Source organism: Muntiacus reevesi, chromosome 16, assembly GCF_963930625.1.
Source record: "Muntiacus reevesi chromosome 16, mMunRee1.1, whole genome shotgun sequence".
NCBI classification, from domain to species: Eukaryota; Metazoa; Chordata; class Mammalia; order Artiodactyla; family Cervidae; genus Muntiacus; species Muntiacus reevesi.
The window spans coordinates 15,348,481-15,371,733 of record NC_089264.1 but is presented as its reverse complement, the minus strand read 5'-3'; the positions used below and the strand labels follow the sequence as shown (position 1 = coordinate 15,371,733).

The 23,253-nt window shown below is 42.2% G+C and overlaps 1 protein-coding gene across 1 annotated transcript; it reads right to left on the bottom strand.

The window, feature by feature from the left end:
* Positions 1–161: 161 nt before the first annotated feature.
* On the bottom strand, positions 162–13,292 carry PLA2G12A (phospholipase A2 group XIIA). Its single transcript, XM_065907465.1, has 4 exons — positions 12,886–13,292; positions 6,784–6,860; positions 5,427–5,592; positions 162–3,148 (listed from the first exon to the last, which is right to left on the bottom strand). The coding sequence occupies exons 1-4, from the start codon at positions 13,079–13,081 to the stop codon at positions 3,030–3,032; spliced, it is 558 nt and encodes a 185-aa protein (XP_065763537.1). The 5' UTR covers positions 13,082–13,292; the 3' UTR covers positions 162–3,029.
* Positions 13,293–23,253: the final 9,961 nt, after the last annotated feature.

Genomic DNA, 23,253 nt, shown 5'->3' with positions numbered 1-23,253 from the left:
AGAAAGCCTGCTTAAGAAGATGGGTTTAATTTGCTTTTGCCCTTGTATTTTAATTGTCTTCATTGCAACTTCTTTGTACCTCAGTTTCTTCACCTGTGAAATGAGTACAGCCATATCTGTCCCTGGAAGAGGTAAGTCAAAAGACTTTAAAAAGACAGGCATTGTTTGAAGGCAATATAGTTTTATTATTTTAAAATATCAATATATGTCTTGCAAAGAGCCGCAAAAGCTAGTTTTTTGGCATGTGATTTTGTTTTTTCATTAATGTATTCTGTAGATAAGGAAAATACCATCCTTAAAACTTAAATATATGCCCCGTTGTACAGAATTCAAGTGAAGACAGCTTAATATATATACACATAAGTAATTACAGATATGTACATGTACATGGGTTAGTATACATATATTTCCTAGCTCTGTTTGGTGGGAGGGTCTCAAAGCAGTGACACCCCAGTAGAAACAAGCCATCCACTGTCCAGATCTTGGTTTCTAAGTGCCATTGGAAACCATTCTTCAATTAAAGTAACCTTTGAAAAGATGCTGATTCTAGGGCTGGGGTGGGGAATATAGAGGATGAGCCTGAAGCAACTTTCCTACTTTCTGGCCAGAAAGTATGGAGATGCTCAAAAGTTAAAAGGAGGGTGCAAGTCAAAGACATACAGAGTCAACCTGACATAATTCCCAACAGCCAAGCTGGAAGGATTTGTATATATTACCCAGAGTACAAAAGAAATAAGCATGAATCCATACTGATAAAAATAATTGAATAATAAGTGGGTGAGGGGGAGATTAACAAGCATTTCAAGTGGTATATCTAGATATAATCCCCTATCAAAATGTGGAATGTAATCTTGCCCATCCCCCACCTGCCACAGTCAGGACTTGGTGACTGGTTTCCAAAGAACAGAAGCACAGGAAGGGAAAAATAGTAACTTTAGAGTGGAGAAAACTAACAGATACCACCTTAACCAAATGCCTAGAGCTAACCTAACGAGCTGGTAACAATCAACTACCAATGTGATTTGATGAGAAGAACTGGTCAACGCTTGGTTTTCTTCCTAAAAATCTAGTCTAAACACAGGAAAGACTAACCCAACTTGAGGGGCATTCTACAGGACACCTGACCAGCACTTCTCAAAACTGTCAAGGTTATGAAAAACAAGGACAGACAGGGGAACCGTCACAGACTAGAGGCTAATTAGACCTGATGACTAACTGCAGTATGGTGTCCTAGAATGGGTCCTGGAAAAGAAAAATGCCACTAGTGGGAAAACTAGTGCAAGTCAAATAAAGTCTACAGTTGCATTAATAGAACCAACCAATGTTGGCTCCTTAGTTAACATTAGGGATAAAGTGTGTATGAGAAGCCTCTATACTATCTTTGCCACTTTTTGGTAAATCTAAAATTATTCCTAGACAAGTTTTTAAAAATCTGAACATAAAAGTTACTTCTACTGATATCTGTACATTTATGATCATGAATTAAATATTTTACAAAGACATTCTGACTCTGTCCTCTTGAGAAAGCCAAGGTTGCCAAGAAAATCCATGAATCAATTGTAAGTTTAAAGCTGCCTGGTCAAATATTGCTGACTGGAGTTTGCTTACTTAGCCCTGAGGGACACACCTGCTTTGTTTAATAGAGGACATTTGTTAGCAGAAGAGCTCCATCATCTCAGTTGGGGAAGCCATTAAGTTCTCAGCAATGACATATATTCAAAGTTCGGAAATGTGATCCTTTTTCCAAAACCTATTTTAGTTCTTCTCAGTTCTGCCTGTAATGATTTCAAAAGAACTATTTCTCCTGGTATTATCTTTCTCCGACTTTCCAAGTGGTTTATCTTATTAACTTTGGCCATAGGTTACCCAGAAGACATACATAGCTTGGGCGAGGGAAAGTCAACAGCCAGTGGTAAGCAAAGAATGGTAGAGGGACACAGCTGAGCTTTCCAAGGGGCTGAGGAGATTTTCAGAGGCAGCTAAAGTTCTGGGATTTGCTCTTATGAGTTAATAATTTTCAGCATAAACTGAGCTCTATAAAAGACAGTTTTTTGTATCTTGTTTTTCCATCTTTTTTGATTCCACAGTTAAAGACTTAAAAAAAAAAAAAAAACCCAACAATATCAAGAACAATTTTGTTAAGGCCACTGTTAGTAAAAGGTTTACGGTCTTTTAAAAATATCCCCAAATCTATTATGAAGAGCAAGTACTAAGGAGTAAATACCAAAGCATAATAGATTATATTGCTCTGATGTATGTTAAACGACTCGTCATTTTGTCTTACTGAATCCATCTTTTCTCCAATAGGCAAAGATTATAGAAAAATATGGCATTTGTCATGAGTGGTTCATAAAATGGCAATGGCTATGCTACGCTTCTGAATTTTGTTCATGTCATCTTGTAGGCACATTATATTAATACCTAGATATCCTAGTTTTGCTTCCTAAGAGGTCCCAGCAGATGGTTCCAATTTTATAAGAGAAACAGACATGCCCTTGTCCTTGTATCTAGTCCCACCATTCATAGAAATATGGCTTATTTGTTATGTTTCAGTGGGTTATAGAAAAACTGTATATTATGTGTTAATTAAAAGAGCAAAACTAAAAGTCAGATCTTTCTGGGCATATATGTATATTTTAAATTTTACAGAAAACAAACATACTTCTCAGTGAAAACTTCACCATATTTCCAAATAAGATAATGTTGAACATAACCTTATCATGAATTTCACATTTGACCTTACTTTTTGGTAAATACAGTTGTGAAAATTGAGTCATACTCTTTCTTTTAAAAATTCTCCCCTTAACATGCATCGCTTTCTGTGACTGGTCAAGACAATGTGGCACAGTAAGGCAGCAATGTCTGGAAAGATAACCTGCATTTGTTTCTTTAGTTTTAATGTCAAAGTAAGTTCTTAAAATAATCCTGTCACAAAAATAAGGCAACTCTAGGCTGTAAAAACATTAGTTCTTTGTCAAAGGTTACGTTCTTCTGTCCTCATCTGTTGTCACCAGTTGCCAGCATCTTCTTCAAAGATCGGTTTTTTCTTCATAGCGACACCTACATGCGGCTCGCTGGCTGTCCAAGTACGGCTTACAGCCTAAGTGTATAACGCTGTCAAACAGGAGTTCCACGGTGGTTTCACAGGCTGCAAAGTAAGAAAGTGCCATCACTGTTGGGCAACTACAAAGCATCATCTCTCTTCACATATAATACATGTTTCAGCCCAGTGTCAGGCATAGCCTTGGTGGGCACTTAAAACTATTTTAGGTGAACGTCTTCCCAAGCTCTCGCAGACTAGTCACATAAACATACATACACAGATTTTCCATTTCAGTCTCTTCACCTGTATGTTTTCTTTGCATGCAACTGTCCAACCCAACTTTTTGTACCAGACAATGAGTCTCTCTCAGTAGCACTGATAAGCTCATCACTGTTAATTTCCCTTCCATCTGAAAAATACCATTCACAGAGATGCCTGATAACACTCTTCAGTTTGCACTTTAAGGGGTGACTTTTAGGTGCAGAAAAAAATGAAGGTTAAAAATGGAGAAACCTCAAAACATTTAATGATAAGCCAATAGCTTTTAATGGCCACACATTTCAGATGCTTAAAAGTAAATGGACTTCAGTCTCTCTCTCTGACCAATATCCAAATTTGGCTTGGCAGGGGAGACACAGGAATCGAAGGTGTTTCTCCTCTGGTGGGGATTCTTAATTTTTTGAAAGACTGTAAGAGGAGACAATAGATTTAACTTTTCTTATTCTAAGAAACCTAGAGCACCTAGGTAAGATGATCTATTTTTTTAACTTTTTAAAAAAATTTTCTGGCTGCACTAGGTCTTTGTTTTTGTGCACCGGCCTTCTCTAGTTTCAGGGGGTGGGGGCTGTGCTTTGGTGTGGTGCATGGGCTTTTCTCACTGCACTGACTTCTCCTGTGGCCCAGAATGGGCTCTAGGGCAAGTGGGCTTCCGCAGTTGGGGCTCGGGGGCTCTTGAGTGCAGGCTCCAGCTGTGGCACATGGGCTTCGTTGCTCCACGGCGTGTGGGATCTTCCCTGACCAGGGACCGAACCTGTGTCACCTGCAATGGCAGTCGGATTCTTACCCACCCCACCACCAGGAAAGTCCAAGGTTATCTTAATATATTACACTTACAGAGACGTGGCACAGAGTGATTTTTAGTTATTCAAATACTCCTAGTTTCCAACATTCAGGTTAGGAAAGAAACTTTTCATTACAAATTCTTGGCATTTTCAAAGTTTCCAAAAGACTGCGCCATTAAGGAATACAACTAACTGCAGAAGTGTAAAGGTTATGATTATTAAATGGGAAATTGCAAGGGGTTTCATCATTTAACAGTAGTATATCCTTAGGTCAGAAAGCAGAAATGACATGTATCTGTGCTTCAGCTGGACAACTAGTTTACCTTAGCCAAAAGCATTTAAAGGGATTCAGAGAGAGTGAGTTCAAGCTTCACTTGGAAGAGATTTCCTCCTTCTTATTACTTCCTAGTTATTATTAATACTAGGATTTCAAAATCCAAGACACCTATGAGTCTTGGGGAATACTGAAATAGACAGATGTATGTAACTTGGGACAAGTTACTTCTTTCTGAACCTCAGTTTCCTTCCTTTAGAAAGGAAGGAATGCCAACTAGTACTTTGGGTTTCTGTGAACATCAATGAAAACATGTCTCAAGTATCTAGCACGGTATCTTATGGAAAGTGCTTAAAAATGGCAATTTCCTTTCCTGCCTCATCTTATTGCCCTTCCTCTTGTTATTTCAGTGTATGGTATATTCTTTGGTTTGTCAGTGAAAAAAAAATCTTGTTAACTACTGGTATTTGTAGAGCAATGTGTATTTCGACAAATGGCTCATTTTACCCTTATGACAATGCTATAAGATGGGTATTATCATTCTCATTGTATAAATGAGGATACTGAAACACCTAGTCATCTTTGCTGACTCTGCAATAACCATCACCATGAATATGACTACATGCTGAGCCCCGTGAGTCCACTGAGCAAATCACTGAGCCTGCAGGTGGTTTTGAGGACCTTCCCAACACAGACACATATAAAGAGACAGAGTTAAGATGCAAATCTTTGGAACTTCCTACTTCAAATCCACTGTGCTATACTGGGAACTTCACTGGGTCCAGAGTTTCAAACTTCAGGCTCTGGATAATTAGGACTATACATAGGGCACAAGATCTTGGATGAATTCTTCTCTGCCTCACACCCTTCTCCCAAGGTTTCCTCCACTTCTTGCTTCCGTGACTGTAAATCATTTTAGATGACAAAATCATCTCAGGAAATTGATAGGCCTATGTCACAACAGATAAGGTAATACAGAGTGAGAGATTTCTGTCAGTAAATCTTATGCTCACACACACGCACCCCCATCGCATGAAATCAGCCTTACCCTGCACGTGCTGAGCCAGCCCCAGTGTTTTCTGCACATCTCGGCAAATCTTGGACAGGCAAGACTGAAACGCCTCATCACAGTCGTTTTTGCTTTTGCCGCAGGTCTCATAGCACCGGTCGTGCTGGTTGCAGCACTTTGTCAGGGAAGGGATGCCGATGTTAAGCTGAAAGCGACATTTGGATGGATTATTGTTGATGAAATTCAACCTTTGTCTGAAGTAGTGCATTCAAAGAGTCTTAGAAATCAAAGACAATACTGTTGTATAGATAATTTTCAAAATTTGTTTCTGCCTCCAAATGTTTTTCAGGTTAAATCTCCCTCCATTACTCTCACTTGCACCCCCATGTTACTGCATCCTCTCCCTCGAAACCATGCCCCAAAGCTCCCTGTTCTGCCGTGTTAGAGTATTCTCAGTCATCTGCTGGTAGCAAACACAAGACATTTTCCAAGACATAAAATATAGTTTTAAAAACAAAAAGATAAAGCTAAGAACTTTAGAAGATTTTTGCAGGGGCTACACAAGTATGATTTTTGCCTATTCCAAAGTATTCTGTGCCTCCTCCCTCAAATCAATGTTAGTGTTAGTCACTCAGTTGTATCCAACTCTCTGCGACCCCATAGACTGTAGCTCGTCAGGCTCCACTGTCCATGGGATTCTCCAGGCAAGGATACTGGGGTGGGTAGCCATCCCCTCCTCCCGGGGATCTTCTGACCCAGAGATCAAACCTGGGTCTCCTGCATTGCAGGCAGATTCTCAATACAATGTCCTTTTTACGAAATGTCACTGACAACGTCTAAGCTCCTACAATTGAATTTTTTGTTTGTTTGTTTTTTATGTTTAATCTTTAAGAGTTCACCAATTCCCTGAAGATGTGATTATTCCTTTGAATTCATAGTTATCTTCAACTATTTTAAATAACTTTATATGCAAAATCTTTGTGTCCAGGAATCACTTTCATAAAACATTTTCTTCCCATAATACCGGCTCTGATTCAGCCTCCCTTATAACCAACACACAGCTATCCCACTCGGTCTAGTTGCAACACAGACAATACTATGCTTTCCTATACTTTTTCACCCTAAGTAGTATTACTTCTATACTCCAAACTTTTCAATCATATGTGTGACATAAAGGAAATAGCATTGAAATGGTATTAACATCTACAGGATTAGAAAAAACAAAACATGACTTTTACATTATTTAGTTTCATTAGAACTTACTGTGTTTTAGCTATAAAAGATCACTATTTTAACAAACAAAATTATTTCTGAACCTGAGAACACACTGATGATTTATTAAGAGCGTTACAAAGACTACCAATCATAAAACTCACAAATAAAAAATAATATTTACATGAACACCAAACAGTGGGGAGCCACATCCATTCGGTGGGGAGGGTTTATATCCATAACGTGGGAAAGGCTTAGATCCTATAAAATACAAATGTTATAAAAATTAATTTTCAAATATGTTAGAAAATACACATAGTTTACAATATGCTGGGCTAGCCTTGGAAATATTTACTGTTTGATGCTGACATAAGTGAATATGTGTTTATTTGGATGAGCATTAAAAATGCTGATTTGTCTACCAAATTATTTTTACTTCTCAAGCAAAATATGTACAAGTGTACACATGTACACATAGATGGCAGTTCATAAAGTGTTCTGACAGTTTATTTGTAATCCTACACCATACACACATATAAATCCTTATTCTGGACATCTATTTCAGAGCTTACAGGCCAGACTGGGTCCATATGTATGAAACATAAATCCAACCTGTTTTCCTGCACGTTCTAATGCTTCTATTTTTAGGTTAAAATCTACAGGGCAAGAACTGTGTCTTACCAACCTCAGTCACTGTTCCACTGCACACAAACCTCAAAATAACTACTGTGTGTGTTAGGTGCCCAGTCGTCTGGATTCTTTGTGACCCCAAAGGCTGTAGCCCGCCAGGCTCCTCTGTCCATGGGATTTCCCAGGCAAGAATACTGGAGTGGGTTGCCATTTCCTCCTCCAGGGGATCTTCCCAACCCAGGGACAGAACTGCCATCTCCTAAATTGCAGGCCGATTCTTTACCATTGAGAAACAACCTGAATTGTCTATCAACAGATGAATGGATAAAGATGTGGTATGTAAACACAATGTCATATTTCTCAGCCATAAAAAAGAATGAAATAATGCCATTTTCAGCAACACGGATGGACCTAGAGATTATTATACTAAGTGAAGTAAGACAGAGAAAGACATATCACTTATATCTGAAATATAAAAGAATGGTACAAATCAATCTATTCACAAAACAGAAATACTTACAGACTTAGAAAACAAACTTATGATTACCAAATGGAAAAGGTGTGGGGGAGGGATACACTACGTGGTTGGGATTAACATATACATACTACTATATATAAAATAATCAACCCACACCTATTGTACAACATGGGGAACACCACTCAATATTGTGTACTAATCTATATGGGAAAAGAATCTGAATAACTAAACATGGATGTGAGAGCTGGACCATAAAGAAGGCTGAGCACCGAAGAACTGACACTTTCGAACTGTGGTTCTAGAGAAGACTTGAGAGTCCCTTGGACTGCAAGGAGCTCCAACCAGTCCATCCTAAAGGAAATCAGTCCTGAATATTCATTGGAAGGACTGGTGCTGAAGCTGAAGCTCCAATACTTTGGTCACCTGATGTGAAGAGCTGACTCACTGGAAAAGACCCTGATGCTGGAAAAGACTGAAGGCAGGAGGAGAAGGGGATGACAGAGGATGAGATGGTTGGATGGCATCACCGACTCAGTGCACATGAGTTCAAGGAAACTCAGGGAGACAGTGATGGACAGAGAAGCCCGCATACTGCAGTTCATGGGGTCGCAAAGAGCCAGACACGACTTAGCGACTGAACAACAACAGTAACTAAATCACTTTGCTATACACCTGAAACTAACACAACACTGTAAAGGAACTGTACTCAAATATAAAATTTTTTAAAAATGTAATAAATAAAAGTATGAAAAAAAGGTTAATTTGATATGGACACCAAGATTACAACTGTATTAATACTATTTTAAATGTTGTTATAAATGGCATTATAAGCTGCTGAATGTTAAAAGTACTTAGCATTTCTACTGGGTGCCAGTTTTTACTAACTGCTATGAATTAAACTGTGTCTCCCCGCACCCAAATTTATATGCTGAAGCCCTAACTACCAATGCATTTGGTGACAGGTTCGTTGAGAGGTAATTATGTTTAGATGAGGTCACAAGGATAGGGCCCTCATGACGGGATTGGCACCCTTTTAAGAAGAGACCCCAGAGAACTTGCTTTCCTTGCACTCCCCACCCCTACCATGCATGGTCTGCAAGCCAGGAAGAGGGCCCTCACCATAGAGAAGGGTTGGCTCAACCTTGATCTCAGACTTTTTAGCCTTCAGAACTGTAAGAAATAATCTCCTGTTGTCTACATCCCCCAGTCTGTGGTATTTCATTATGTCAACCTGAGCAGACTAATACACAGTGCAAGCAAAAACTCAACAGCAGAAGAAACATGAGAGTCAAACGAAAAATCCACAATGTGTTGTGGTCACTGTCTCCTAAAACACATGAGCAGAAATTACAAATTATAATTTCTCGGCATTTTTGTACAGAAAGCTAAGGGGAAAATGGGCTATGAATAAGAGTTTTAAAAACAAACCCAACCCACTTTGCACAACTACACACAAACACAATTCACTGATCTCATTTTTTAACTCAACAACTGCTCTTAATCTTGACGCTTTACATTTTATCGTCTGTACGGGCAGTTGAAATCCAAAGATCCACCTGGACTAAGACAATGATAGCTCTTTTCTACATAATTTTCTTAATTTGGTTTAAATATTTTCAACAGACCAATGTCTTTCACCTGAAAGACACTGAAGCAGATGAGAGGCATAAGGGGAAGGCTATTGGGTCTCAGAAAGCTCTTACTAATGCGTTTTGTAAGCACGGTACAGAACTCCAACCTGTTTTCGCAAACATTTGGGAGTTTAAATTTCTGATTATTAATCTCCAAAAAGCCCTAATGCCACTTTCCCCCCCTAGTACACTCGCTCTCCTATTTTCTTCAATCTCCAATACTTCCTGGGGAAAGGGCAACCCACCGCAGTATTCTTCCTAGGAAAATCCTATGGACAGAGGAGGCTGGTGGCCTACAGTCCATGGGGTTGAAAAAGAAATCAGACATCACTGACCGACTAAACAACAACCAACATTTTCATTCCCACCTTCTCACTCAGCAGATTACCTCTATTCCTACTTTACCGAGAAAACCAAGGAATGAGAAGAGAACGTCCACATTACCCCAATCGGTATCTGTGCACATATCCTACACATTTGTTGCAATTAATAGAGATATGCCATCACTGCTCTTGGCCAATCTATTTATGTACTAGAACTCACTCTTCAGAGTTCTTTCCACAGAGCAAAGATAAATAAATGCAACAAATCTGTGCCCTTTAATTCAACACCTCTTCCGCCATTAAGTCTTTTTTTTTTTTTTAAGGCTCTCTTGACTTCTTTATTGCTGCTGCTAAGTTGCTTCAGTCATGTCAGACTCTGTGTGACTCCACAGACAACAGCCCACCAGGCTCCTCTGTCCCTGGGATTCTCCAGGCAAGAATACTGGAGTGGGTTGCCATTTCTTTCTCCTACACAAGCATGCATGCTAAGTTGCTTCAGTTGTGTCCGACTCTGTGCGACCCCATGGACAGCAGCCCACCAGGCTCCTCTGTCCCTGGGATTCTCCAGGCAAGAATACTGGAGTGGGTTACCATGTCCTTTGTTGCTACATCCCTTAATTACCATGCTCCTCTAGTTTTGAGATTTGTCTGTTTCTATTTGGTTCTGATAAGGTCACTCACACTTCAATATATAGGAAAGGTTGAAACACTGTTCCACGGAGACTTCTCGAGTAATAGGAATTAAAGAACAATTTCCATTATGTAAGAATCATTAATTTGGTGATTTAGAACCTATGAGTCCTATGAGCAGTACTTCTAAGTACTTAGTAAGTACAACAGTATTTACTAAGACAAAAAGATTTTCACTGAAACATACTATTTCCTAAATTCTCAAGTTCATTTGTGTTTTTTATACTGGAAACTTTGCTCGAGACAGTAAATTTAGTGAGGATGTGGAAAAGGTTTAAGTAATTGAGAAGATTAAAACAATATTTTTAATAAGAATAGTATCCATGGATCCTAGAGATGGTCACACTGAGTGAAGTTAAGTCAGACAGATAAGGAGAATTAGACACCCCTTATACGTGAAACCTAAAAAGAAATTATACAAATGAACTTATTTACAAAACAAAGAGATTCACAGACTTAGAGAACAACGTATGGTTGCTGGGGGAAAGGGTAGGGTGAAGGAATGGTTAGGGAGTTTGGGATGGTCATATACACATTGCTATGTTTAAAATGTCTAACCAACAAAGTCCTGCTGTACAGCCTAGGAAACTCTGCTCAATGTTATGTGGCAGCCAGAAAGGGAGGGGTTTGGGGGAGAATGGATATATGTACATGCACGGCTGTGTCCCTTTGCTGTCCACCGGAATCTATTGCAACACTGTTAATCGGCTATACTCCAATACACAAGTTAAAACAAAAAGAATAGCATCCATTTAACTTCAGAGATATTTTAAACGTAATAAAATAAACTCTAGAACCCTTGACTCATAATCAATTTATGAAGACTGATCCTTCCAACTTTTCCTATCTCAGTAAATGGCAGCTACATCCTTCCTTTGGCTCAGGCCAAAACCTACAGGCTCATCCTTGCCTGGCCCTTCAATTCTGGTGCCTTACGAGTGTTGTTCCCTCTGCCTGGATTGTTCTCTCCCTAGCTCTTCACAGCGTCACCTTCACCATTTCAGACTTCTAAAGTAGGATCTCATCAGTGAGGCCGGCCCTGAATCTGTTTACAAGAGTAAACTAACCGCCTCCCAGCACCACCACTGTTGGCTCCTTGCTGTACTATTCTGGAAGTGCTGGTCCACTTCAGACCTCCACACACTGCAGACCCGGCTTATTTCACTTAGTCTTTAGTTTACTGTCTCTCTGCACCAGAATGTAAGCTCCAAGAACAGGGATTCTGTCAGTTTTATTTCACATTTTCCCGTTGCTTCTGTTCACTGCCAAATCTCCAGTTGGTGGAACACCTGACACAAACCAGGCACTCAAATATTTGTTTAATGAATGGGGATGACTAAGTAAAACGGTGATGTCTGTCTCCAGAAAAGCAACCCTTTAATCTTCAAGCTACTCTCTTATTCCTCCTAACAAGCTCTAAGAGTACAAAAACACCTTTTCTGATGGAACACTGGTAGTAGCATTCAGGCATACATTTAAGAAGGAATGATATTTAGCAGTTCATAGCATACAACATATAATTCATTCTTTACCTCCATTAACAGAAAACCAGAAATTATGACTACATGTTAATCATGCTTTCACGTGACAGAGTCCCTTTAAATTCACCTACGTATAGTTCAGTTTTACCACTAAAGTCACGAAGTTGCCTTTTACTTTGAGTTGCCAAACATGAAATTAACTAGGCCCCACACCTGTCCACATATATGGGAAACACGGTCTCCCAATTACTCTTAGCATTCTGAATTTCAAAAAAGAAGCCCAAATACCTCATCTGAACTATTATAGCATTTAGGCATTCAAAAAAGTCAAGGGCTTCAAAAGAAAGATCTCCGCCTGAAATACCAAGTTATCACCAACAATGACACCAAACAAGTTCTCAGATTCAAACAGAATTTAAGTTTAAAAATATGAAAAAGTAAATCAAAAGAATAATATTAATAGCAACCAACAATGAGAAGGCAGGTCACTGACATTTAAGGAAAGAAAATTCCCGCCCAGTATTGATAGAATCGTTCTGGAAGAGTCAATCAGAACTCTTTCTCAACAATAAAGTACACCAAAGTCTGTACAAAGGTCGCAATTTATTTTCTGTAGTTTTAAAACTTAAACCAATTCTTGAAAAAGTTATCATAAAACAGCATGACTTGAAAATTCTCCGTATGTTTTGCACAGTCAGCTAATTTAAAGGCTCTAAAATCAGTGTGTTTCACTCCATCCCTATGAAACGTATGTCACAAAGTTCTTAGGCAATCGTCATCATGCAATTGAAAAAAAAAAAAAAAAAATGTAATTCAGCAGCAATGAAACAGAATGCAGAGTACTCTCAGGCGACCTCTCCCAGTCTAAAAGCAGTGGTGTGGACTTGTCAGCAGGTTGCTCAATCACAAGAACGGCAAGATCCTAGCGGTGCTTACGTTTTTCCAGGGCCAGAAAGACACCGACAAGGTTCGCCGGGCATCTCACACCTCCAGGACCCCAGTCCCCCCAACAGCCCCGAAAGCATGGGCCCCGCAGGGCCGGGGCCCCCTCACCGTCATTGCACTTGTACTGGCAGAGCCCGTCCTCGCCTCCCAGGAGGTCCAAGGCGGCGTTCAGGTACATGTCAATCTTGTGAACGCCGTTCCGGATGGTCTTCAGGGTGGCCCGCCAGTCGGTGGTCTGGGCTTGCTCCTGGCACCTCCCAGCGGCGGTCAGGAATAGGACGAGGAGGACGGCGAGCAGGGCCATCCGCGCAGCGCCAGGCCGCGCCCGGCCCACCCCACGGAGACCTCAGGGCGCCCTAAGCAGCGGCGCGGGTCGGGGGCTAGGCAGCGGCGGCCGGCTCCATGCCCACGCCCCCAGCCGGCCGGGGAGGCGGGGCTCGCCGCGCGCAATGAGCCCTCCTGCCGGGAGACCGTGCCGCGGCAGAGACGCCGGGCGCTGCGCACGCGCGGGCCCGGGCCGGCCGCTGCGCTGTGCGCCTGCGCGGAGCGCGGTGCGTCAGAGGCGCGGGGCAGGTGGGAACGCAGCGTGGCCCCGGCTGCCTCGCGGCCCGCGTGGTGCCCCGGAGGCAGTACGACCTGGTGCTCGTTAGTACTACCTTAGGGGTTAGTTGGGCCCCATATCCCAGACAGGCTGGTTAAGTTCATCCCGGCGTCAGTGGGCATTGTTATATTTTGAAAGCTCTTCGGGTAATTGAAGGGTGTAGCGAGGTGGTGAACCCCCGTGACCTCCTCTGACTTGGGGGCGTGCAGCCCGGCCATCCCGAGCCGAGCGACAAGCTATTCAGGGTGTAGCCAACGTCGGAGAAACAAGCCCCGGAGTCCCTTGCAGAGAGCGTTGCGAGAAGACCAGCTGAATCTGGGGCTTGAAACCGTGATTCTGCGTGATACGTGGAATGAGAGTTCAGATTCGCACCTCCAGGTCTCGGGTTCTCACCGGTCTCCTTGGACTGCGGTGGCCGCGGTTGGGGGATAGGGACTGGAACATGCTAACCCAGGCCCTGGTGGTGCCTGGCTGACAAATGTAGATGCTGGTTGAGAAATTTTAGAAGAAAGTGATTTGACAATAAAAACCATGAGTTTTCTTCCGTAATAGAGAAGAAGCCATACTGTAAACTTGAAAGCATTAAAAAAAAAAAAAAAAAAAAGCACAATTTTCCTACTGAAGATGCTACGTTGTAGCTTCATGGCTCCATTGACGTTTCCCTGTATTTTTAATCCCAGCGCAGTGCAGACTCCTGAAATAACAATTGGAGTTTTTACCAGAGCTGTAAAGAGCTAGTTATTTTAGTATCCTGGCAGTTTACAAGAATTTTACAGTAAGATCCAGGGTAATACTGCAAGTGTTGAGAATGGATGAGTCCATTCTATAAGAATTACACCAATAATTCTAGTTTGGCGTTATTGTGTTTGTTAAGCTTCATGAGTTTAATAAATGTGCAATGCACAGCTCATACGAATTGTATTCGTGTCTTTATTTAGAACTTCCTCTGTGCCAGGCACTTCACGGAGGCTCTCTTACACTCAAAACAACGCTTTTCAGGAATACAGCGTTTGGACAAATTAGAAACAGAGAGGGGCATCCCTCCCGGACTGACCTATGAGCCTAACCCCAGGCTCGGTTACTGGTGAGCAGCCAGGCTTAAGTCTGCCTTCAGATGCTCAGCCAGGAACCTCACGGATGTAATCAACTCGAACCACAGTAGAGGAAGAGGAGAAATGTGCTTGAGGGATATTATCCTTTTTACAGTAAAGGAGTTGAAGTGCCCACAGAGAAGTCATGTGATAGAATCCAGTCAAATCAAGGCCTCTTTCACACCAGTTGCGGAATGAGAGCACAGGGTCCTAACCACTGGACCTGCAGCAAATCCCCAAGACCTCTTTCTGCCATCACAAGATGCCAAAGATTTTTTTTTCCTTAATTTTTGGACAGCACATTTCAACAGCTGGGAAAAGGAAACATAGAGTTCTTGTTTTTTTGGTCTGCTTTCTGGAGCTTTGGGTTTCTCATCTCTAAAGTGTGGATGTAGTCCTACAGTACTTCTGAGGTCCCACCTAGCTCCCTTGACCAGGCTTGGTTTTTTCAGAGAAACTCTGTGGTATGGGCAGAGAAGGCAATGGCACCCCACTCCAGTACTCTTACCTGGAAAATCCCATGGACGGAGGAGCCTGGTGGGCTGCAGTCCATGGGGTCGCTAAGAGTCGGACACGACTGAGCGACTTCACTTTCACTTTTCACTTTCATGCATTGGAGAAGGAAATGGCAACCCACTGCAGTGTTCTTGCCTGGAGAACCCCAGGGACAGAGGAGCCTAGTGGGCTGCCGTCTATGGGGTCGCACAGAGTCGGACACGACTGAAGCGACTTAGCAGCAGCAGCAGCTGTGGTATGGGAATAAGTCTTCACAAAGAAAAGACAAAATATAGCAATGTTACCTGGTTCCAGCCCTGTTATAAATGAGCCAAGTCTCTCCTTTATACCTTTTCTGTATACGTATTCATGACACAGTTCAGTTCAGTCACTCAGTCGTGTCCGACTCTTTGCGACCCCGTGAATCACAGCACGCCAGGCCTCCCTGTCCATCACCAACTCCCAGAGTCCACCCAAACCCATGTCCATCGAGTTGGTGATGCCATCTAGCCATCTCATCCTCTGTCGTCCATATTCCTGGTAATCTCACCTAATTTCTTATACTCTAAATGCAACCTCAGGTTTCCCAGGTGGCTCAGTGGTAAAGAATCCACCCACCAGTGCAGGAGACATGGGTTCAATCACTGGGTTGGGAAGATCCCTTGGAGAAGGAAATGGCAAGGTATTCATGCCTGGGAAATCCCATGGACAGAGAAACCTTGTGGGCTACAGTCCATGAGGTTGCAAAAGACACGACTTGGCAACTAAACAATGGCAAATACAGCTCCAGCTCTGTGAATTCAGATTTTGTCCTCTTTGTCTGAGCTTTCCTTAGGGGTTAAATCCTCAAATTCCATTTTCTCTGGCTGATAGAGATCTTCTCTTTTTTTCTCAAACAAATCTTCTTTTCTACTATGTACTTCAAGTAAATCATTGCCATCGTCCCAGAAAACAAGACTCTTAAGTTTTATTTTTACATCTCTTCATAGTCAATCATTAGATACTTGTTTTGCTGTAGTGATTCCAAGATTTACTTTTTTCTCTCAATTCCTGCTATCAGATACCAGGGTATGGAATTGATCACCTGATCAGCTACATAATCAGGGCTGATCCTGCAGGGCTCAGCACAAAGTAAAAATCCAGGTCTCCTTGTTCAAAAATTATTAAGAATTTCAGGATGTTGATGGGAGATATAGTCTGGAACCCTTCTGAGTTCAGGGCCTTGTGCAAATGCACAGGATGCTTGCTCATGAGGCCAGGCCTGATTGATAATATCATATAAGTCCTAGGTGACCCACTTCCACCTTTTCTTCTAGTTAGCATAGAATATTTGAAAAGAGCCTCCTTTGCAGGATCAGTTCAGTTCAGTCACTCAGTTGTGTCCGACTCTTCGTGACCCCATAAATTGCAGCACACCAGGCCTCCCCGTCCATCACCAACTCCTGGAGTTTACTCAAACTCATGTCCATTGAGTCGGTGATGCCATTCAACCATTTCATCCTCAGTCGTCCCCTTCTCCTCCTGCCCTCAATCTTTCCCAGCATCAGGGTCTTTTCCACTGAGTTAGTTATTCGCATCAGGTGGCCAAAGTACTGGAGTTTCAGCTTCAACATCAGTCCTTCCAATGAACACCCAGGGCTGATCTCCTTTAGGATGGACTGCTTGGATCTCCTTGCAGTCCAAGGGACTCTCAAGAGTCTTCTGCAACACCACAGTTCAAAAGCATCAATTGTTCGGCGCTCAGCTTTCTTTATAGTCAAACTCCATATCCATACATGACTACTGGAAAAACCATAGCCTGACTAGATGGACCTTTGTTGGCAAAGTAATGTCTCTGCTTTTTAATATGCTGTCTAGGTTGGTCATAACTTTCCTTCCAAGGAGTAAGCGTCTTTTAATTTCATGGATGCAATCACCATCTGCAGTGATTTTGGAGCCCCAAAAAGTAAAGTCAGCCACTATTTCCATCGTTTCCCCTCTATTTGCCATGAAGTGATAGGACCAGATGCCATGATCTTAGTTTTCTGAATGTTGAGGTTTAAGCCAACTTTTTCACTCTCCTCTTTCACTTTCATCAACAGGTTCTTTAGTTCTTCTTCACTTTCTGCCATAAGGATGGTGTCATCTGCATATCTGAGGTTATTGATATTTTTCCTGGCTATCTTGATTCTAGCTTGTGCTTCCTCCAGCCCAGCGTTTCTCACGATGAACTCTGCATATAAGTTAAAGAAGCAGGGTGACAATATACAGCCTTGACGTACTCCTTTTCCTATTTGGAACCAGTCTGTTGTTTCATGTCCAGTTCTAACTGTTGCACCCTGACCTGCATACATGTTTCTCAAGAGGCAGGTCAGGTGGTCTGGTATGCCGATCTCTTTCAGAATTTTCCACAGTTTGTTGTGATCCACACAGTCAAAGACTTTGGCATAGTCAATAAAGCAGAAATAGATGTTTTTCTGGAACTCTCTTGCTTTTTTGATGATCCAGTGGATGTTGGCAATTTGATCTCTGGTTCCTCTGCCTTTTCTAAAACCAGCTTGAACATCTGGAAGTTCTTGGTTCATTTATTGCTTAAGCCTGGCTTGGAGAATTACTTTAATAGTGTGTGAGATGAGTGCAATTGTGCGGTAGTTTGAGCATTCTTTGGCATTGCCTTTCTTTGGGATTGGAATGAAAACTGGACTTTTCCAGTCCTGTGGCCACTGCTGAGTTTTCCAAATTTGCTGGCATATTGAGTGCAGCACTTTCACAGCATCATCTTTCAGGAATTGAAATAGCTCAACTGGAATTCCATCACATCCACTAACTTTGTTCATAGTGATGCTTCCTAAGGCCCACTTGACTTCACATTCCAGGATGTCTTGCTCTAGGTGAGTGATCACACCATCGTGACTATCTGGGTTGTGAAGACCTTTTTTGTACAGTTCTTCTGTGTATTCTTGCCACCTCTTCTTAATATCTTCTGCTTCTGTTAGGTCCATACCATTTCTGTCCTTTACAGAATACTTTCACCTAATCAGGAAAGCCTGTATTTATTGTGACAGACACTACTGGTTGCAAATCCATGGCTTCCAGATCTTTCCTGCTAGCAAATGACTAGTTTTATCTATATACACTTTGTCTATGGATTGGGTAGGAGCTGAAGCCAGGAAGCCAGTTATGACATAATAAACTAGGTAAGATATTATTATGGCTTGACCCAAGGAGGAAGAAGTGGAAGTATGAAAAGTGGTCACATTCTAGATATAACTCCATGGTAGAGGCAACAGGATTTATTGGTGGATTGACTATGGTAAAAAGGGAAAGAGAAAACTCACGGATGACATTGAAGTTTTGGCTTAAACAATTGGAAGGATAGAGTTCTTACTAACTAAAATGGGGAGGATTTCAGAAGTAAAATATTTCAAGGAAAAATTAGAAAATTATTTTCAGACATACCATGTTTAAGAAGAGTATTCTGAATTCACAGTTCAAAATGGGATATGAGCTAGAACTAAATTTGGAAATTGTCAGCATAGAAATGGCTTTTTTAAGCCATGGAACTAGATGAGATCCTCTAAAAAGTGAATGCACAAAGAGAAGCAGAACAAGGTCTAAGATGTTGGAGATCAAGTAGCTAAGAACCGGTAGAAGAGACAAGGAAGAAACAGCCAAGTGCAGCAGGAGAGTGCTCCAATCCAGTGTATCTAAAAAAGATAGAATCATCGGTTCAACAGGTGTGGAGAAAGATGAAGACAGAATATTGATCATGGGATTTAATAACATGGAAGTTATTGGTGAATTTTAGGGGCACCTCTGTGGGGTACTAGGGTCAAAACACAGTTGTAGTCCAAGGAAGAAAAGATTGGAAGAGGAACTAGGGAAACCAATTATGGTGAAAACTATCAAAGCTAATTCTGAAAATATAAAATACTCTATTTTTGTGTTGATTCTTGTCTGAATGATTAAATGCCTTAGGGTGGGAAATTCTGGGCAGCTGCAACTATGCCTTTTTTTATAGAGAGCTTCCCAGTACAGTTATAAGTAAGATCCGTCAGATACCCTTCTAAAAACCCCTTATGGTCTCTTCACTGGACATAGACATCATAGTACAAGATGGTATTAATGAAATAAGAATGCAAAATGTATTGGGTTTAATGTAACATATTAACTCAGAATGCTTGGAAACTAGAATATTATGCAATCTTTTGTCTTGTGTGAAATAAAACAAAATGAATGAAATGCTAATGATCATGGGAAGTTTCTGTTTTTAGTCTTTTCCAGTGTCTCATTAAATGGCCTCAGCAGTGTTATCATGATAAAAATAAATGCCACGTAGTGAAAGAATTACAGCCATAATGATCAGTTTTTACCCAATGTGAAAGCTGGAAGTTTAGTTTCTAAAAGAGGCTCAAATTAAGGGGGAATAAGTGCTAGATGGGGCTTCCCTGATGGTTCAGATTGTAAAAAATCTGCCTGCAATGCAGAAGACCTGGGTTTGATCCCTGCGTCAGGAAGATCCCTTGGAGAAGGGAATGGCAATCCACTCCAATATTCTTGCCTGGAGAATTCCATGGACAGAGGAGCTTGGAAGGCTACAGTCAATGGGGTTGCAAGAATTGGACACAACTGAGCAAGGAGATCCAACCAGTCCATCCTAAAGGAGAGCAGTCCTTCATTAGACTTCATTAGAGAGCAGTTCATTAGAAGGACTGATGTTGAAGGTGAAACTCCAATATTTTGGCCACCTGATGTGAAGAGCTGACTCATTGGAAAAGACCCTGATGATGGGAAAGATTGAGGGCAGGAAGAGAAGGGGACGACAGAGGATGAGATGGTTGGATGGCATCACCTATTCGATGGACATGAGTTTAGGTAGACTCCGGGAGTTGGTGATGGACAGGGAGGCCTGGCATGCTGCAGTCCATGGGGTCACAAAGAGTCGGACACGACTGAGTGGCTGAACTGAATTGAACTGAGCGACTAACACTTTCTCTTTCAAGTGCTAAGTTCTAGCCTCTGCCTTAAAAAAATTAATGGTTTGATAGCTTTCAAGCTGGAAATGAAGCGAAGGACAAGAAATGGCTGCATCAGATCTGTGAACGTCTGCTTCCATAATCTTAATATGTTGAAGGTAACGGCTTTTTGCTTGGGGAGGTCTACCATCAGACCTTTGGGCTTCTATAACAAAATACCATAGACTGGGTGACTTACAAACAACAAAGGTTTATTTCTCATAGTTGCGGAGGCTGGAAGTTCAAGATCAGGGTGCCAGAATGGTGGGGTTCTGGAGAAGCCCTTCTCAGGGTTGTGGACTGCTGACTTTCCACCATGTCCTGACATGGTAGAAGAGGTGTGGGACCTCTGGGGTCTCTTCTATAAGAATACTAAGCTCATTCAAGAGGGTTCCAACCTCATGACCTAGACACCTCTGAAAGATCCCATTTCCTGATACCATCACACTGGGTATTAGAATTTCAATATATAAATATGGAGGATCAACCTAACGCAATAAAATAGCCAGTTATTTTCCCAATAAAACAGGTTTATTCTAGAGCAGCAAAGAATTACAATTCAAGACATGCAATTATGGTGAACCACATTCAAGTCCACATGCAAACAAAGGAAAGGAAACTCTTTTATAGAGGATATTGGGAAGTTGGGAGGGACCTGTTATAAATGAAAGGCCATTGGAGAAAACGCTGAGCTTGATGTATACTGGCTTTCCGCTGGCCAATTTGTGACACTCTCTCATTGACTGAGCTGTTACCAGACAAGAAGAAAATGTTTTCTCCTTTTGTTGGTGGTAGTAAAGTAGTGGTGTCACTTCCTGCTGGAAATGCAGAGTAGTTTCTTCCTGTTGGGATCTGTACCATTGATTGATATATAGAGGGCATATGCATGAGAGCTTCTCTGTCTGATCACCCAACTGCATTTTAGTGAGGTTTTCCCTTTATTAATTTTCACAGTGGGGCACGAATTTTCAGACCATAGCAATCAGGGAGAGAGATTTTCAAGTGACCTTTGTGGCTAGAATGTAAGATTACTTGGCACACAAGGAGGAAGCACTGGAGAAGATGGAAAGGAATCCACTTAAGTGAAATTGCAGGTTTTAGACCATCCGGATAAATTCAGGTGTGTGACTTCTCTCAGTAGGGTTTCTGACTACTTTCAAACCTCTGATTGATTTTGAACTTTTTATTTCCTTCTTTATATTTTTCTACTATTTGTCTTTGCCGAACTCCCATAGACAGCACAGCTTCAAAATATTCCTAACTAAGCCTTCTTCTATTCCTCTCTTCCCTTTATTTCTGCAATCAGTGGCAACAGCGATCACCTCATTATCCAAGAGAAAACCTGGGAATCACCCTAGACTACTATCCCTCTCCCTAGTGCCATATGTCTTCTGTCCCCAGATATCATCTGTTTTGCTCCTTAACATTTCTAGAATTAGCTCCATTCTCTTTACGAGGGCCCTGCTTTGGTTTCTCCGTTCATCAGTCATCATTTTTCATTCTTCCGCAATGCCCCCAGCACGAACTTTCCAGAGTCCTTCATTGGTGCCAACTTTTTGACGCAAGGCCCCCCCTGTGTGGCCTTTCCTCCGTCTCCAGCTCCTCAGCTGCACCCCGGGCTCCAGTCATGCTGAACTGCTCCCCATCCCTTCGGTGCTGACTTTGGTTCTTCAAGTCACAGGGCTTTTGTGTTCCTATCTGCCTGGAAAGTTCTTCCGTAATTTAGATTAAGCTCATCTCTGGGGAAGTCTTCTTGGACTCTTAAGGCCGATTTATGATTCTCCGATGAGGTTTCTTACCATTGTACCTGTCAAGTGCAGCTTTGTGATTTATAAATCACAAATCACAAATCATAAATCATAAATCACCATCTGCCTTATAAGCTGGTGAGTTCTGAGCCAGGGTTAAATGCGGTGATAGCAGAGTTCCACATCTAGTGACCTCTGTTTGTTGACCACGTTCAGGGAAGATCATGCTAACTCACAGAAGCGGTGATGGCAAAGGGTCAGTCAGTAGCGTCCAATGCCCAGCCTCTGCGGTAGGAGCTAGGCGTGGAGCCTGGGACCCAAGCTAGTGGCGGCGGGAATCTCTGACGAGCAGTCCTGCAGTGGTCTTTGTTGCCTCTTACTTTCTGGCTTTTTTTGGAGATTCTGTGAACTGCACAATATATTTGAATAAATCTTTCTTTCTTTTTTTTTTCCATTTAAACAATACTATTGGCTTCTGTGGTGTGCAACCAGGAGCCCTCACGCAAACCTCTCAACTGGGAAAGCCCTCAAGTTAGGGCATCCCACTCCTGCAGTTCCTAGTCTCTACCGCACGGGGTCACTATGGAGAAGCCTGCTCCTCTCTCTTACCCAAATCCGGTCCACTTCTGTGAGGTCTCCGGTCACTGTGCAGACTGGGCCATCGAGTTGCCAGGGTGCTGCTCCTTCCTGGGTCGGCTGAGGGTGCCCATATGCGGAGTTTCCCAGCTTGTAGGCCTTAGTTCTCTTCTCTTTTTGCTCATAAACAGACACCTGCTAAAAGGGCATGTGCTCCAAGTTGGCTGAGCTGTTGTCAGCCAGGGAGAAAATCCTTCTTCCTCCTGCTGGCGGTAGTAAAGTACTGGTGTCACTTCCTGCTGGAAATGCAAAGTAGCCTCTTCCTGTCGGGATCTGTACTATTGATTGATATATGGAATGGTATGTGAGTGAGGGCTCCACCTTCTGATCCACGAAATGGTGGACGCACCACAAATTCCTTGACACCCCTCCTGTCAAGAGATGGGTTATGTTTCTTTCCCTCGAACCTGGTCCCGTCTTTGTGATGGAAGTGAAGTTAAGCTGAGCTAAGCTTTCCAGGCCAGGCTTAGAAAGCCAGTGCAGGTTCTGCAGGTTCTCTTGGGACACTTGTCAACTGCTATGTAAGAAGTCTGGTGACCCCAAGTCACCTCGTTGAGAGCTCATGTGGAAAGATCACATAGAGAGAGGTGCCTGAGGACCCCAGCTGCTGAGTCTCCCAGCCCAGCAACCAGAAACCAGCCATGAGTGAAGAAGGCTTCGAGATTATCCTTGTCCCAGCCCCGTGTGATGGCAGCTTTCTGAGAGGATGGAGGAGCTACCTAGCCAGTCCAGTCAATCCCCAGATGCAGGAGCAAAATCATAAACAATTATCAGGTAATCACTGCTTTGGGGGCCTTTCTTTCACAGCTATAAGTAACCAGATGCTCTCTTGCAGTCAATGACGAAAGGAATTAAAAATGGGCAGCGAAGGAGGGAAGGAGGAATTACTGCTTTATGGGGCAGTTTCAGTT